Source organism: Corvus moneduloides, chromosome Z, assembly GCF_009650955.1.
Source record: "Corvus moneduloides isolate bCorMon1 chromosome Z, bCorMon1.pri, whole genome shotgun sequence".
NCBI classification, from domain to species: domain Eukaryota; kingdom Metazoa; phylum Chordata; class Aves; order Passeriformes; family Corvidae; genus Corvus; species Corvus moneduloides.
In genome coordinates this window covers 2,014,933-2,028,334 of record NC_045511.1, presented here as the reverse complement: position 1 = coordinate 2,028,334, position 13,402 = coordinate 2,014,933, and the positions used below count along the sequence as shown (strand labels likewise).

At 46.3% G+C, this 13,402-nt stretch overlaps 1 protein-coding gene across 6 annotated transcripts in view; it reads left to right on the top strand.

Moving 5' to 3' along the window:
* Positions 1-13,402, top strand: part of CTIF (cap binding complex dependent translation initiation factor) — a 149,161-nt gene that overhangs the window by 99,349 nt on the left and 36,410 nt on the right. For 5 of the 6 annotated variants that reach the window (XM_032095655.1, XM_032095661.1, XM_032095659.1 and 2 more), the window contains 2 exons: positions 5,807-6,248; positions 7,984-8,313. In XM_032095655.1, coding sequence (XP_031951546.1) covers positions 5,807-6,248; positions 7,984-8,313 — 772 coding nt within the window. The remainder of the gene's footprint in view (positions 1-5,806; positions 6,249-7,983; positions 8,314-13,402) is intronic. The other variant, XM_032095656.1, reaches the window with a different exon arrangement.

Genomic DNA, 13,402 nt, shown 5'->3' with positions numbered 1-13,402 from the left:
ATAACAATATTCCCCAGACCTCTTGGGGCCAGTTTTAGATGCTATAAAATTCCACCAGGTCCTAACTGGGATCCTTCAGTCCCTGCAGTTTGGGCCACAACATCTCTTAAATGCTCAAAGCCAGTGATGATGGGTGTTTCTGACCACAGCAGTACTGCCATGCCCAAACCCCTTCAGCAGTGCCTGCTTCAGGGTACCAGTCCAATTGTTTGTGGTCTGGCTGGAATATGCTTAGTTCAGAAAGACTGGGCCTGGAGAAATGGGTTTGTTCAGGGAATGTTTCAGAGGATTTTGCTCCTTCTTGCCTTTTCCCTCTTCAGGCTGAGTTTCCTGGGCAGCTAGCTAGTACAGCCGGGAAAAGCCCATGTTCTAAATTGAGAATTTTACTCTTTCGGTGGTGACTCTAAGAGGGTTTCTTTTTAATTTCCCTCCCTCAATGGAAAATTGTGTTGGGATTTTCAGAAAGAAGGTGAGAGAGGTGGCCTGTCATCCCACAGAGCCAGCCCCACCAGTCCTCCATTTGCAGGAACAGCTGCTGAGTTCCTTGGGGACGTTATGCTCCCCCAGCTTTGAGGGGTATCAGGGATAAGAGGGACCTGGACTTGTCATGGGAATGGAAGGTCCCACAGACTCTGTTTCTGCTGATCCTGGAAGTGTTCCAGGCCAGGTTGGATGGGGCTTGGAGCACCCTAATGTAGTGGAAGGTGTCCCTGCCCATGACAGGGAGGTGGTACTGAATGATCTTTAAAGTCCCTTCCGAACAAAACCATTCTGTGATTCTGTGATCTTAATCCATCCCTTGCCACAACAGTTGCTAACTAGCTGCAGGCATGTTAATAGCAAAGCTGATCATGAGATACTTCCAAGACTTAGCATTATACTCCTCGCACAGAGATGAGACAGTGTCCAGGCAGATGAAAGGGTGCAGAGAAACTTACTGTCTGTCAAATGCAGTGAGGAAGGTGTTCATTCAAGCACCAGAAGGGTGCAGGTGATGGAGAAGGTTTGACCTCGGTACCGCTCTTCATTCTCAATCTCTTGCCTGAGTGTCTGCAAATCCACCTTAGTTGTTAATTACTGGGTGGCCCTGGCTATGCCCACCAGGTATTGTGCTCCGCACAAAAGCAGGACTAAATCAGAATTTCTGCTCTGCAAGGAGCTTATCGTGTCCTGGAGGGTTTGTGCCATGGGGAAGTCGGCTGGGATTGAGGGCAAGTGTCCAGGCAGGTTTTCCAAAGGCAGGAACCAGCATGTGTGGAGACTGGATCCCTGAGTCCCACGATGGGATTTCAGTCTGTTTGGTTGTACAAGGTGCTCTGCGTTGTGGGGTAGATGTTTTAAATGCCACTGGAGATGTATAGAATCTCAGAATTATTTAGGTGGGAAAAGACCTCTTAGGTCATCAAGTCTGGCAATTCCCCCAGCACTTCCAAAGCCGCCACTGCCCCACGTCCCCAGGTGCCACATCCACACAGCTTTTAAATCCCTCCAGGGATGGGGACACCACCACTGCCCTGGGCAGCTGTGCCAGGGCGTGACATCCCTTTCAGTTAAGGAATTTTCCCAGTATTGAATCTAAACCTCACCTGGCACAGCTTGAGACTATTTCCTCTTGTCCTGTCACTGTTCCCTTAGAAAAGAGCCAGACCCCCACCTAGCTGCATTCTCCTGTCAGAGGCAGAAGGTCCCCCCTGAACCTCCTTTTCTCCAGGCTGAACCGCCCAAGCTCCTTCAGCTGCCCCTCATGGGACCAGTGGCTCTATTGTAACTCCTCACCTCTCAGTGTTTGTAGGAATTGCTTACCCAAATCTCTGTGCAGCCACCAGGAGAATGCAGCCCCGCATTGTCGTCCAGCCTCCCCACATGGCAGATGAATGGTGGGGGCTCTCAAAAGACTCATCTCACTCGTGGGGATATGGTCTAGGCTGACAGGACAGAGCAACTGTGCTTCAGACCACAGCTGTCCACGTGTCTAGAGTTATTTTCCCCAGACTTGTGCCTTCCTGCTCCTTTCATTAGGAGCAAACAATGTAGTAAAAACTTGCAGGAATCATGTATTTCTGAGCACGTAGGCTGGTAATCACCAAGACAGCTGAAGCCTTAGATTTGTTTTGCGTAGGATTCTCCAACAGAACAGACATTTGTCAGATCTAAATTCTGTTGAAAGGTATCTCATTTAGTTAGTTAAATAAAAAAATGGGTGGAGAAACAATAGCAGAAGCAGTACTATCCTATTTCCAGCTTGGCAACCCTGACTGTCTCCCCTTGGTTTTTAGTACTTTTGCAATTTCTTTGTGACTCTCAGCATCTCTTTAGTTTCCATGTTGTCCGATGGCCAAATCCCACTGAAGTCAGGGGGAGTTTTGTAATGAATTGGAATTTGGCCTTTGAAGTGAAAATAGTTATTTAATGTTAAATGGAGTCAAGAGATAAGAAACCATTGTACTGTCCAGATGCTTTTTCTTGTAGCTGAATTATGGTTCCCTGCAAGGCACTGCATCCTTACGGCTCAGGATGAGCAGAGGGGGACAGAGGAGGGATTTCCCAGTAACTGAAGCATTTTTCTGGGGTGAATTCTTGCTTTTCTTTGAGGTGTCACTGTGTGGTTCAAGCTTCAGCTGTTCCTCCCTTCAGCATCTCAGACCTAAAAGCCTAGGTTGGGAAGTGCCTTTAGGTCCTACTATAGCCTGGTTCCCTGGGCTTGGCACATCACCCTAAGGCACCGTCTTGGGTCATCACCTCAAGCTGCCACAGTGCTGCCCTTGAACAAGCACAAGGTTGTTTCCACCAACAACCCACAGTGGGAGTGGCGGGATGCCAATGTCCCCATTTTGTCTCTTCCGGGGACGCTCTGTGTCCCCAGCACCTTGGTCACACCTGAGAGCAGGGATGGGTCATCCCAACTTCTCAGGCTTTGAGATACTCTGCAGTCAAGAAAGTTTTGAGATCTGAGCCCCGTTCTCCCTGCTTTGGCTCTTCCTCTCTGCAGATCCTGTTTCTTCTTGGCTTTTCTTCTTCGCTGGGGTGTTGGGAAGATACAAGCACACAACGCGTCTTTTCCTGAATGCTGGATGATTGTCTAGACCCCAACTGCTGCCAAGTCACAGACATTGCTCCTTTTTTGACATTCTCCTTCCTTTGCCTTTTATTTCTTTCAAATTTTTCCCCCAAACTTTTTTAACTCTGGTGTTTTCCACCCTGTGATCAGTGACTGCAGAGCTTTGGTCTGTGTTTGCTCTGCCCCTTGCCATGGGAACATCACCTTTTAGCTGTCCCGTAGAGGAATAGGGTTGCATGTTCTCCCCCATCCTATTGCAACAGCCTCAAAATGAACAATCTTGCACATTCCACATTGGCTTAACTGGGGTTTTTTAAAATCTTAAACCTTTTTTTCATTCATAGCCCTTAAACATAAAGGGTTTGGTTTATAATATCATTATGTCTTCAGAAAAAAAACTGTTCCTGCATGCATTTCTTGCAGGAATTTACAGCCAAGTTTGGTTCCCAGCTCATTTCCAGGCATTTTCCCTTGCTTCTGAAACTACAGCTGTGTCTTTGTGCAACTTTTGTAATTTCTGTGCAATATTTACAAATTAAATAAAGTAGCAGGCTGACTGGCTTATAACCTGAGACTTGAAGTGCAACCAAACAGTTAAACTGTTAAAATGTCTGAGAGAAGAGCAAAACCACAGAAAGCAAAACTCTTGCACTCTTAGGCCTATGATGGCTTAGTACCAGATAAGGTTTTTAACTAACTTTTATTTTGACATTCCCCTTTTAATAAGCATTGCTCTTTACAAAGCGGTTTATGTGATTTCGTTACTGAGAGGAAACAAAGAAATGCCAGGAAAACTTGATGTGGAGGATCTGTACTCATAAAATGCTTGTAGGCTCCAGCAAACAGGAAAGCTTTTCCCATCTCCTTTTTCTTTTTTTTTTTTCCTTTTTTTTTTTTTTTTTAATTCCCTGCCATTCAGTTTGCAAGGAAAAAAAAAAAAGAAACAAACCCAAATAACCACACACTGAATATCTCAGAAAACCAGATCTGGTGGTCTGAGAGTAAATTCCTTCCAGTGCCACGAACAAGCCTCTTCGTCCTGTGTTTGCTAAATGCGAGCCCTTGCTCTTTATGGTTAAAAGCCAGTTGGCCTTGGAAAATAGGTTTTGACTCCTGGGGGTGCCAAGGATTACGGATTCCGTGGACAGATGGCTTTGGCAGGCAGGGCTGGAGACTGCTGACCATTGAAATGTATTTGTGAATGGCTGCTTCCTTCATCTGAGCGCCCTTAGCTGTGCAGTGCCAATGGTGAAAACAAAACTAATAGCTGTGGGATGGGTTTAAAGTAAATGCTGCTATTTATCCAAATTGGGGTGGGGGTTTGTAATAAGGCGTGAGGCTGAGCAGGGATTTTATCATGCCTAAAAAACCATTATGGATACAAACCACTGTGGTCACCACAGCGCTCACAGTTATTTCTCTGTTTTTGGGGCTGGTACTGGGGAGATGTCCTGTGCCACCCTCAAGCACTGCTCCCAACAGCCTTGTAAAGAGCCAGGCATTAAAGCATCCCACGGGCTCTCAGAGCCAAGACCAGTATCAAAGAGGCAGCAGGCAGAGAGCCATGCTCAGGGTAACCCTGGTGGAGACCCAGCCCTCATGAAGACAGCCAGTGCCAGGACCATCTCCATCTTAGCTGCATCCTGGATGATGGCGTTCCGGCTCTGCCTTCTCCACTGGGGACAGCCACGCTGCAGTCTGTTTGGAAATCTGAGATGCCTGAGACTGCCAAAGCATTTCTTCCATTCAACTCTTGTTTTTTTGGGGATTTGCCATCTCGGTTACCGCTTACGGCCAGCACTCAGGGGCTTGTTCACTCCTTCTGAGATGTCGTAGTCTCTCGAATAAACCCTTTGCTCCTCTTCTTTGTGGCTGTTAGATTTCCATGTTATCTGTTTGGAGCTCTGTACACATAGTCCTCTCTCTGGAGGTTGTGGTCCTGGCTCTCCCTGCTGCCAGAGCCAAGTATGGTCCTCTTTTCATCCATGTGTGTGTCCTGTCCTGGTGTAGCAGTGCTGAAGGATGTGTATAAAATAAGGCCAAACGGAACCATTTGGTGTGGGCAGATTACCAGTTTACTTGATGGCTTGTTTTTTAGTTAATTTTTTTCCACTTAGGAATTCCTGATACACTTAAAATGGCTCGCTGCAAACCCATGCAGTAGTGTGCCATGTTGGCAGGCAAGAGGAGAAAGTGATGCTGTAGGCCAGGTGTATCAGGAGCTCTAAAGCCTTCAGGAAAAAAAAAAATCTCCTGGTATTTCTTGCCTGCCTGACTTCCTGCTGCTGTTTTTCCTGGTTAGTGTGGAACTAACTCAGAAACCTGGGAGAATTTAACACAGAAACCCAGGAGAATTTTTCCTGGGAACCAAAGTCATGTTATCCAACTTGACAAGAACTTCCAGCTGAAATATGACTGTCACAGAAAGAGATAGAGGCATGAGCTGGTACTCAGTTGTCAGATGACAAGAAATTGCCTCCCCTTTTGTGGTTCCCTGCCAAGGGTCAGGCTGTTTGGCGGGACAGATGTGTTGGCCCAACAGAGCCACGAAGGAATGGGTGAACTTTCTTTGACTGTTGTAATTTTTTTTTTTTTAATTCCCTGCCATTCAGTTTGCAAAATAAAAAAGAAAATACAAACAAAAAAAAAAACCGAAACCAAAAAACCTGTTTGGTTTCCAGCTAATAGGAGTTAAAATCGATTTTCTGAGGCTGCCTGGATTTTCAATGACTTTCTTTGACTTTCCAGGCGACAGCAGAGACTCCCCAGTGGGAACAAGTCTCAGCAGCACGCGGATCATCAGCAGGGTGGCACCAAGCATAACAGGGACCACCAGAAACTCTACCAAGGAGGCCAGGCCCCTCACTCCTCGGGCAGGACAGGCCACCACGGCTACAGCCAGAACCGGAGATGGCACCACAACCAGAAGCACTCGCCCAACGACAAAGAAACGCACAGAAACGCCAAAGAGACTGAGAATTTGAAAATCGAGGACAGCTCCGCGTGCACGGTGCCCGTGCCCGTGGAGGCGCCCCGAGGCCCCGAGGCCGTGGAGAAGCAGTCCCAGCAGTACATCCCCGAGCCGGAGACCAAGCGGAAAGACAGCGTCCACGAGCGCGTTGGGGACAGACCCAAGATCAATTTGCTTCAGTCTTCTAAAGACAGGCTGAGGAGGAGACTAAAAGAAAAGGTATTATTCCTTGGGGAAACGTTGAGTTTCTCTTTTTCTGAGAGTTTGCCTGTTGGCCATTTTCCATACAAAGGGTGGGGTGGGCTCAAAGGACCTTACCATCAAGGCTCCCAATTTACCTTAATCCCCCAGTGTCAGCACTTCTCTTGAGGTGTCTTTGTGCTCCTTCAGGAGGCCTTTTATTGACAGAATTGAGGCTCTGAGTTTGACTTCTTGGTTGAGGTTGCTACCAGCTTGAGTTCTCCAAGGACTGGGAACTCTCCCCTTTTCCATGGGGAAAGGCTGGTGCACACATGAGCTTCCTCCTGGTGTGAAGAGCTCAGTGACTTCGCTAAAAAACATCTAAAAAAGGCAATTTGTCTCTCTGCAACTACAGAGCTAGATCCCTAAACTCTACAAAGCTAAACTTTGACTCTTGAGTGCTGAATAGTTGGACTCCACTGCTTTAAAGCTGATATCCATTTATCTCTGCAATGAATTGAAATGCCCTTATCTCCCCCTTTCCTTCCAACAACCCAACAATAACAAAAGTATGCATGCAAGTGACGGAGGAGAAATCCTTTCTGGAAACAATATTCAGCCACAGATTTCTGAGGAATTTGGAGATGATATCTCTATTTGCCCCCTGTGAAACTCAGATTCTTTCTGCTGAGATTCTTTTGTCAGACTGTAAAAAGCATCCATGGGGTTATCTCTAATGAGATTTCCAAAATACAGAGCAAAAATAACCTGAACATATACAATTCCATGGGAGTGCATGTTGGAAATGTATACCTTTGAATGCATGAGCATTTACTATTTCTGGTAGTGGCATGAGGGGGAGTAAGAGATTTTGTTAGTTATTTTTATGTTCTTTAAAGCAATGGGAGCATAGTAGAGACTTCCAGAGTATTAGTTTTAATGCTCGTCTCAAAAATTTAGAGTCTTGTAAGAATAAAAGTCACATCAGCACCCACTCTTGGATGGGTGTTGTCAACACAACCAGCCTCCTGATGGAAGGCTTGGACAACTCCCAGCTGCTGTTTGGGGTTGGGTTGTCCAAAAAACTGCTATAGGTTTGTACTGTATAGTACATTATAAGATTGAGGTGGAGGGGTAGAAGGGAGCAGAGCCGAACAAGCAGGATGCATGCCTGACACCGGGGAAAAAGGGGCAAATGCTTAATAAAACGTTGAAAAGAAGCAGTAATTTCTGTGGTAATGATGGGAAGTGGAAAGTGTAAGAGGCAAGAGATGGAAAAGTCAAGAGTCTTTTGAATGCTGGGATCATGTAACTTCTTTGATCTCAATTTACATTGTTAAATATATATTATAAAGTAGATATTTTTGTGGGACTGTTGTCTGAGCATTTTGCAAACAGTGCACTTTCTAAAGAGAGGCAAAAAAATGTCCATCATCATGATGCCACAGACACCAGAAAAACTGGTCCAGGATGCCAAAGGCAATTGAGGTGGTCAGACTTTGGCATCCTGGCTCAGGACACTCAAGGACATCTTCTCCCTGAGCTGGGGGGTAGGACTTTGGGATTAAGTGTGTGGAAAATGGAGGAAGGGGACATTTCTGGGGCAGGATGCATGCGCTTGTGCTTTCCAATGCTGAGATTATACTACTGTGTCACTAAAAGATGCTCTGTCTTTTCTCTCTCTCTTTCTGTTTATGTCCTCCCAATCCCCTTTCCCCTTTGCTGTTTGCGCAAGGACATGGGCTGATATATCTGTTTTTTCCTTGTGTAACAGACGCCTTGTCTTTCCCTTTTCACGGACCAGGACGAAGTCACAGTGGAAACCACTGACCCTGAAAAGAATAAAATGGACAAATTAATTGAAATTCTCAACAGCATGAGAAACAACAGCAGTGACGTTGACTCCAAGCTTACCACCTTCATGGAGGAGGCCCAGAACTCCACCAACTCTGAGGAGATGCTGGGGGAGATAGTCAAGACCATCTACCAGAAAGCGGTGACAGACCGCAGCTTTGCTTCCACAGCAGCCAAGCTCTGTGACAAAATGGCCCTCTTCATGGTGGAAGGAACCAAATTCCGGAGTCTGCTCCTCAACATGTTGCAGGTAATAAGATAAAGTTGTTTGTTCAGATGCCTGTAGCATCACCTCACTTAGTTTTACCGTATGCTTGGAGCTGAGCTGTTACCAAATTCCTTTTGAACCCAGGTTATGAGTTCGTGGTGTGTACCTCCTATTTTGTCTGTGCACATCTTTAATGGTTACCGTAGATAATGTGACACTGAGGGCATTATCAAGGTACTCTTCATTCTTATTTCATGAACTCTACATGGAATTGTGACATCTCACACCAGGGCCTGTCTGTGTAATGAGTCAGTTGCTTGCGGCAGCATCCCCGTGGCATGAAAAGAAATTAACTGGGAGGGTCTTTCAGTGTAGGCTGTTAGAGTGGAGGGCCCATCTCAGCACCAGCGACACCAAGACAAGTCCCTGATGGTCTTAGACACCGAGATGGTCCCTGAGCAGGCTTTTGGCTGCATCACCTGGCTGAAGGGCTTGCTCCTGGTTTCTGATTTCAAACAAAACTGAGATAATTGTGTATTTTCTCATTATTCTGGGTGACTTATTTATTGGTATGTGGAGAACTGGTTGGTTGTTCTGCTCCAAAACCATCAGTGACAGCAAAGTTGCAGAGGGGGTAAAAAAGCAGTGGCTCTGATAACTGGTCTGTGAGGTTAATGGTTGGACTTGGTGGTCTTGGAGATCTTTTCCAGCCTAGGTGATTCTGTAATGATGTTGGATGATGAGAAGAAAGGGCTGTCCTCAACTGCCCATGGTCTGCTGAGAGGAGTGTGTGTTACTGCAGTGCCACCATCAGAGAGGGGGGTTGTTTTCTGGGAAGGTGTCACATGCACCTCCAATTTTCTGCCTCTGGAGACAGAGCGGAAACTACGAATTTCCATCCTTAATTTAGTGTGCATTTCCATTCGGCTGTTCCCTCACACACATCTGTCTGTGGGACATACAGTTCATTTCTCACACGTCATTTCTCTGCTCTCCACACAAGTCTGTTGCTCACTCCACTTTTTGACTCATCTTCTTGTTGTTCTTGTTGCTCTTGTTGGAGATCCTCTCTTGGATGCTGTGCCTGGCTGCCTGTACCTTGAGTTGGCTTTGTGGCAACACAGCAAGCAGGGAAATAAGGAGTAAAATAAGATAGTCAAAATCAGTATCAGATAATTCTGCACAATCACTGGCCCAGCTTTGCTTCTCTCATTGCTCTGGGTGCGTATCAAACCCAGCATCTCTCCCTGTGCCCACTCTCTGCTGCAAAGCCCTTGGGCAGCATACACATCTGCCCATTGCCCGTACCAGGTGGTGATCTTTTCCAGATGAGTATTTCCAAAGGTATTATAAATCAGAATGAGACAAATTGCAGTCAGAATCCGCCCCAGAATTAGCAGCAAGGGGCTGGAGGGAGCTCTAAACCTGCTGTGCATCCTGCTCTTCCCATCGCAGGTCACTCTCGCATCTTCCCATTAGGCTGAGCAATGTAAGAATCCAGAATAAAGCCCAGGAATGATGGCCAGGGAGCAGCAGAGTGCTAGCCCACAGCTGATTCTGATGGCAGTCCTGGGTTTGGGAGGACTCTTCCAGTTTGCTTTACTCTCTTGCCCCAGCATTTCCGCTCATGCGAACAGACCCAGTAAACTGGTTTTTTACTGCAGCATCCTGTGCAAGACTGAGTGGCTTCACATTCAGCTCTTCACAGCATGAATGTAGGATAAATAATGTATCTCCTACCTCTAGAGAGACTCAAAGTGCTTTTCAGGAACGTGTTGCCAGTCACAGTGTGATGGGAGCATTGTGGGGAGGAATGAGGTGCAAAGAGTGAGTGGGGTGTGTGGGTGACCGAGTTCATGTGCTGAGGCACAGAGAAATATGCAAAAGGGATTTGTTCAGCCCCAAAGTGCACATCTTTTATAAATGTCTTGGTGGCGCAAAAGGTTACAGATCACTACAGGTCAAAAGCAAAGTGCTGTGTGAAATTAAATAATTTAACATTTCCTTTCTGATAGTAAAGGATTTTGAATTTCTCCAAGCACTGTTTCATTTTCCCAACAAAATAATCAGGTACAGTCACACAGATTCATAAATACTTCGGTCAAACCCTAAACCAGGAATTTTTTGAGGCATTCAGGCCTGATAGCCCTGTCTGGAGACAGAGCCAGGTATGAGGCACGAAAGAGTCATTGCAGCTGCCTTGGTGTGAAATAAGGAGGTTAATTATCGATATCAATGTGGTATATTGGAATTGATATATGATACATTATCAGTATCAGTAAGGCATATCGATTATTATGTCATGTTATGGAGTAATGTGAATATCCTATTGATGTATGATGTATTAATACATTGATATCAATTATTACATATACACATATATATACACACACATATATATACATATATAAACACACATACATACATACTTATGTTATAATCATATTTTTCTATGACTGACAATATAACATTACCCAGCTACAATCCTGGCCCTTCCACCATCAGATATTTTCCATCAGCCATTTCTAGATAATTTGCCATTAATTAAAAAAGAGAAATAAACCTTTCATAAAACGCTTGCTGCAGAGCAGGATTTGTGTCTCTCTAGCACCTTTCAGACTAATCTGATCCCTGGACGTAAGGAGCTCGGCTTGCTGGGCACCGGCGAGCTGGGGAATTACTGTGCCGGGGTGTGATAAATCGGGATCAGCGTGATCCCTCCCCGTGCTGCTGGCGCCTGGGCCTGCACCGCTCGCCCCCCCATCTGCTCCCGGCAGATGCTCATGTTTTGTAGGGGCTTGTTTGTCCCTTTCCCTCAGGACTGTGATGGCAACAGCTCACCCCCACCAGAGCACCTCAGGAATTAGTGCGTGAACCCGCTGAGGTGCCCTGTCAGCGTGGTTGTGCCTAAGGAGAGCATCCCTATACCTATAGACAGCGTCCCTGTACCGGGCTGGACCTTAAAACAAGCAGCAAGGGGTTTTTTTCCTGCAAAACAGGCAGTAAACTGTCTTTTTAACCTGGCTCCTCTTCTATTTTCAGCTGTTGACAAGGTGCTCATGCTCAAGGGTTGCACATGTTCACAGCTAATCTCAGAGCACTTGTTTTGATCCCAAAAGAGATGCCAGTGCTGCAGCATGGGAGTGTTGTCACATCATCGCCCTCCCTTCCAGCAGCTCCTCTGAAGAGCTTCCCTACAGCCAGCATGGTCTACTTCATGCTCTAAGAGGATCCATGACGAAAACTCTGGTTTGAATTTATCCCTCCCTCTGTGTTTTGGTCTAAAATCTTGGCTAAGTCTTGAATTTGACTGCTGCCAACCTCTCAGAAAAAGAGATGTGGGAAGTGGAGCCGTGGGGTGGACAGCTGGTAGAGCTGCCATGTGGGAGCTTGGCACTGAGGGGGATCATTTGGTGTCTGGGATGTCCATCCCTGGCACAGCTGCCCAAGCAAGTGGTGGAGGCACCATTCCTGCAGGGATTTAAAAGCTGTGTGGATGTGGCACCTGGGAACATGGGTCAGTAGTGGCTTGGGCAGTGCTGAGGGAATGGTTGGACTTGATGATCTTAGAAGGCTTTTCCAACCTAAACAAATCTGTGGTTCTGTGATTTGGGTTTGATTTTCTCCTCATTGAGTTTGGTTTAGTCTTTTGGTAGCAAGAGCAATTTTGAGCTGTGTGAGCCCTTGGGATGGACCTGGGTGAGCTGGGCCCAGGGAGCTTGGATGGCTGGGAACATGAAAGAACATCTTATGGACACATACGCAGTTTCTTCATGCCTCTAGAAATACCTTCTTCATTAATACATTGAAAGTAACTCTCCTGCAAGAGGTTTTTGCTTGTCATAGTTTCACTCACTGGCATGCCCAGGCTTTCTTTTTTTTTTTTTTTTTCAGTGGGGGGTGTTAAGCAAACCCTTCACATGTAACATAAGTTGGAGTCCTCCTCTGCTGGAACAACCGTGCTCTTTATAGCAGAGCTGTGTCTGCATCTGAGCTATGCAGAGCCAAGTGTATTATTAGAGTGGACATCACTGGGGCTGTAATTGTACACTGCTCCCCTTGGCAACCATGGCCAACAGCACATCAAACAGAAGGCTGATACCTTCTTTTAATAATAATAAAAAAAAAAACCCTAGAAATCACGCAATGAACATCCCAACACAGAGCAGCAGAGCCCACTGGCCTGCAGCCAGAGCCAGAGCCTGGTGCATCCGTGCACATGGAATTGCCTTGGTGCCAGAGAAGGGCTGGTTCTGCTGGATGCCCTGTGGCGTGCCCTAACCTATACCCCATTTCACACCCTAATGCGTACCCTAAGGCACGCTGCGCTTGATACGTCATAGGATACTGTGGCATACCCTACTGCACACCCTAATGCACCCCAAAATTTACACCCTAATGCATACTCAGTGATGTACCCCAGTGCATATCCTGTCAGATATCCTGTGGCGTTCCCTGGTGAATATCTTGTGGTACAGCCTAATGCATTCCCTATGACATAGCCTATGGTATATCCTAATCCACACCCTCTTACGCAGCCTAATGCACTTCCTATGGCATACCCTATGGCATATCCTAAACCTTATTACATACCCTAATGCACTTCTCACGGCATATCCTGTGGTATGTCCTAATGCACACCCTATTGCATACCATATTGCATTCCCTGTGGCATACCCTATGGTGTACCCTAGCGCATACCCTACAGCATATGCTAAAGCATTCCCTATGGTATATCCTGATGCATTCCCTAACACACATCCTGTTGCACACCCTAATGCCTACCCTGTTGCACACCCAAATGCGTACATTGTGATTTACCTTACTGTATATCCTGTTGGATACCCTATGGCATACCCTAATGAATGCCCTATGGTATATCCTAATGCTTTCCCTATGGTAAATCCTAACATGTTCTCTATGGCATACCCTAATGAATACCCTATTGCACGCCCTGATGCCTACCCTGCTGCACACACAAATGCATATCCTATGGCTTGCCTTATTGCCTACCCAGTTGCACGCCCACAGAGGATTTCTTCACCATCTGCAACCTCTTGATGCCCCAGAAATGGCCCTTCCTTGGTTTAGTGCTGTGCTTGGCTCTGGTTGTGGAAAACTCATAGAAACA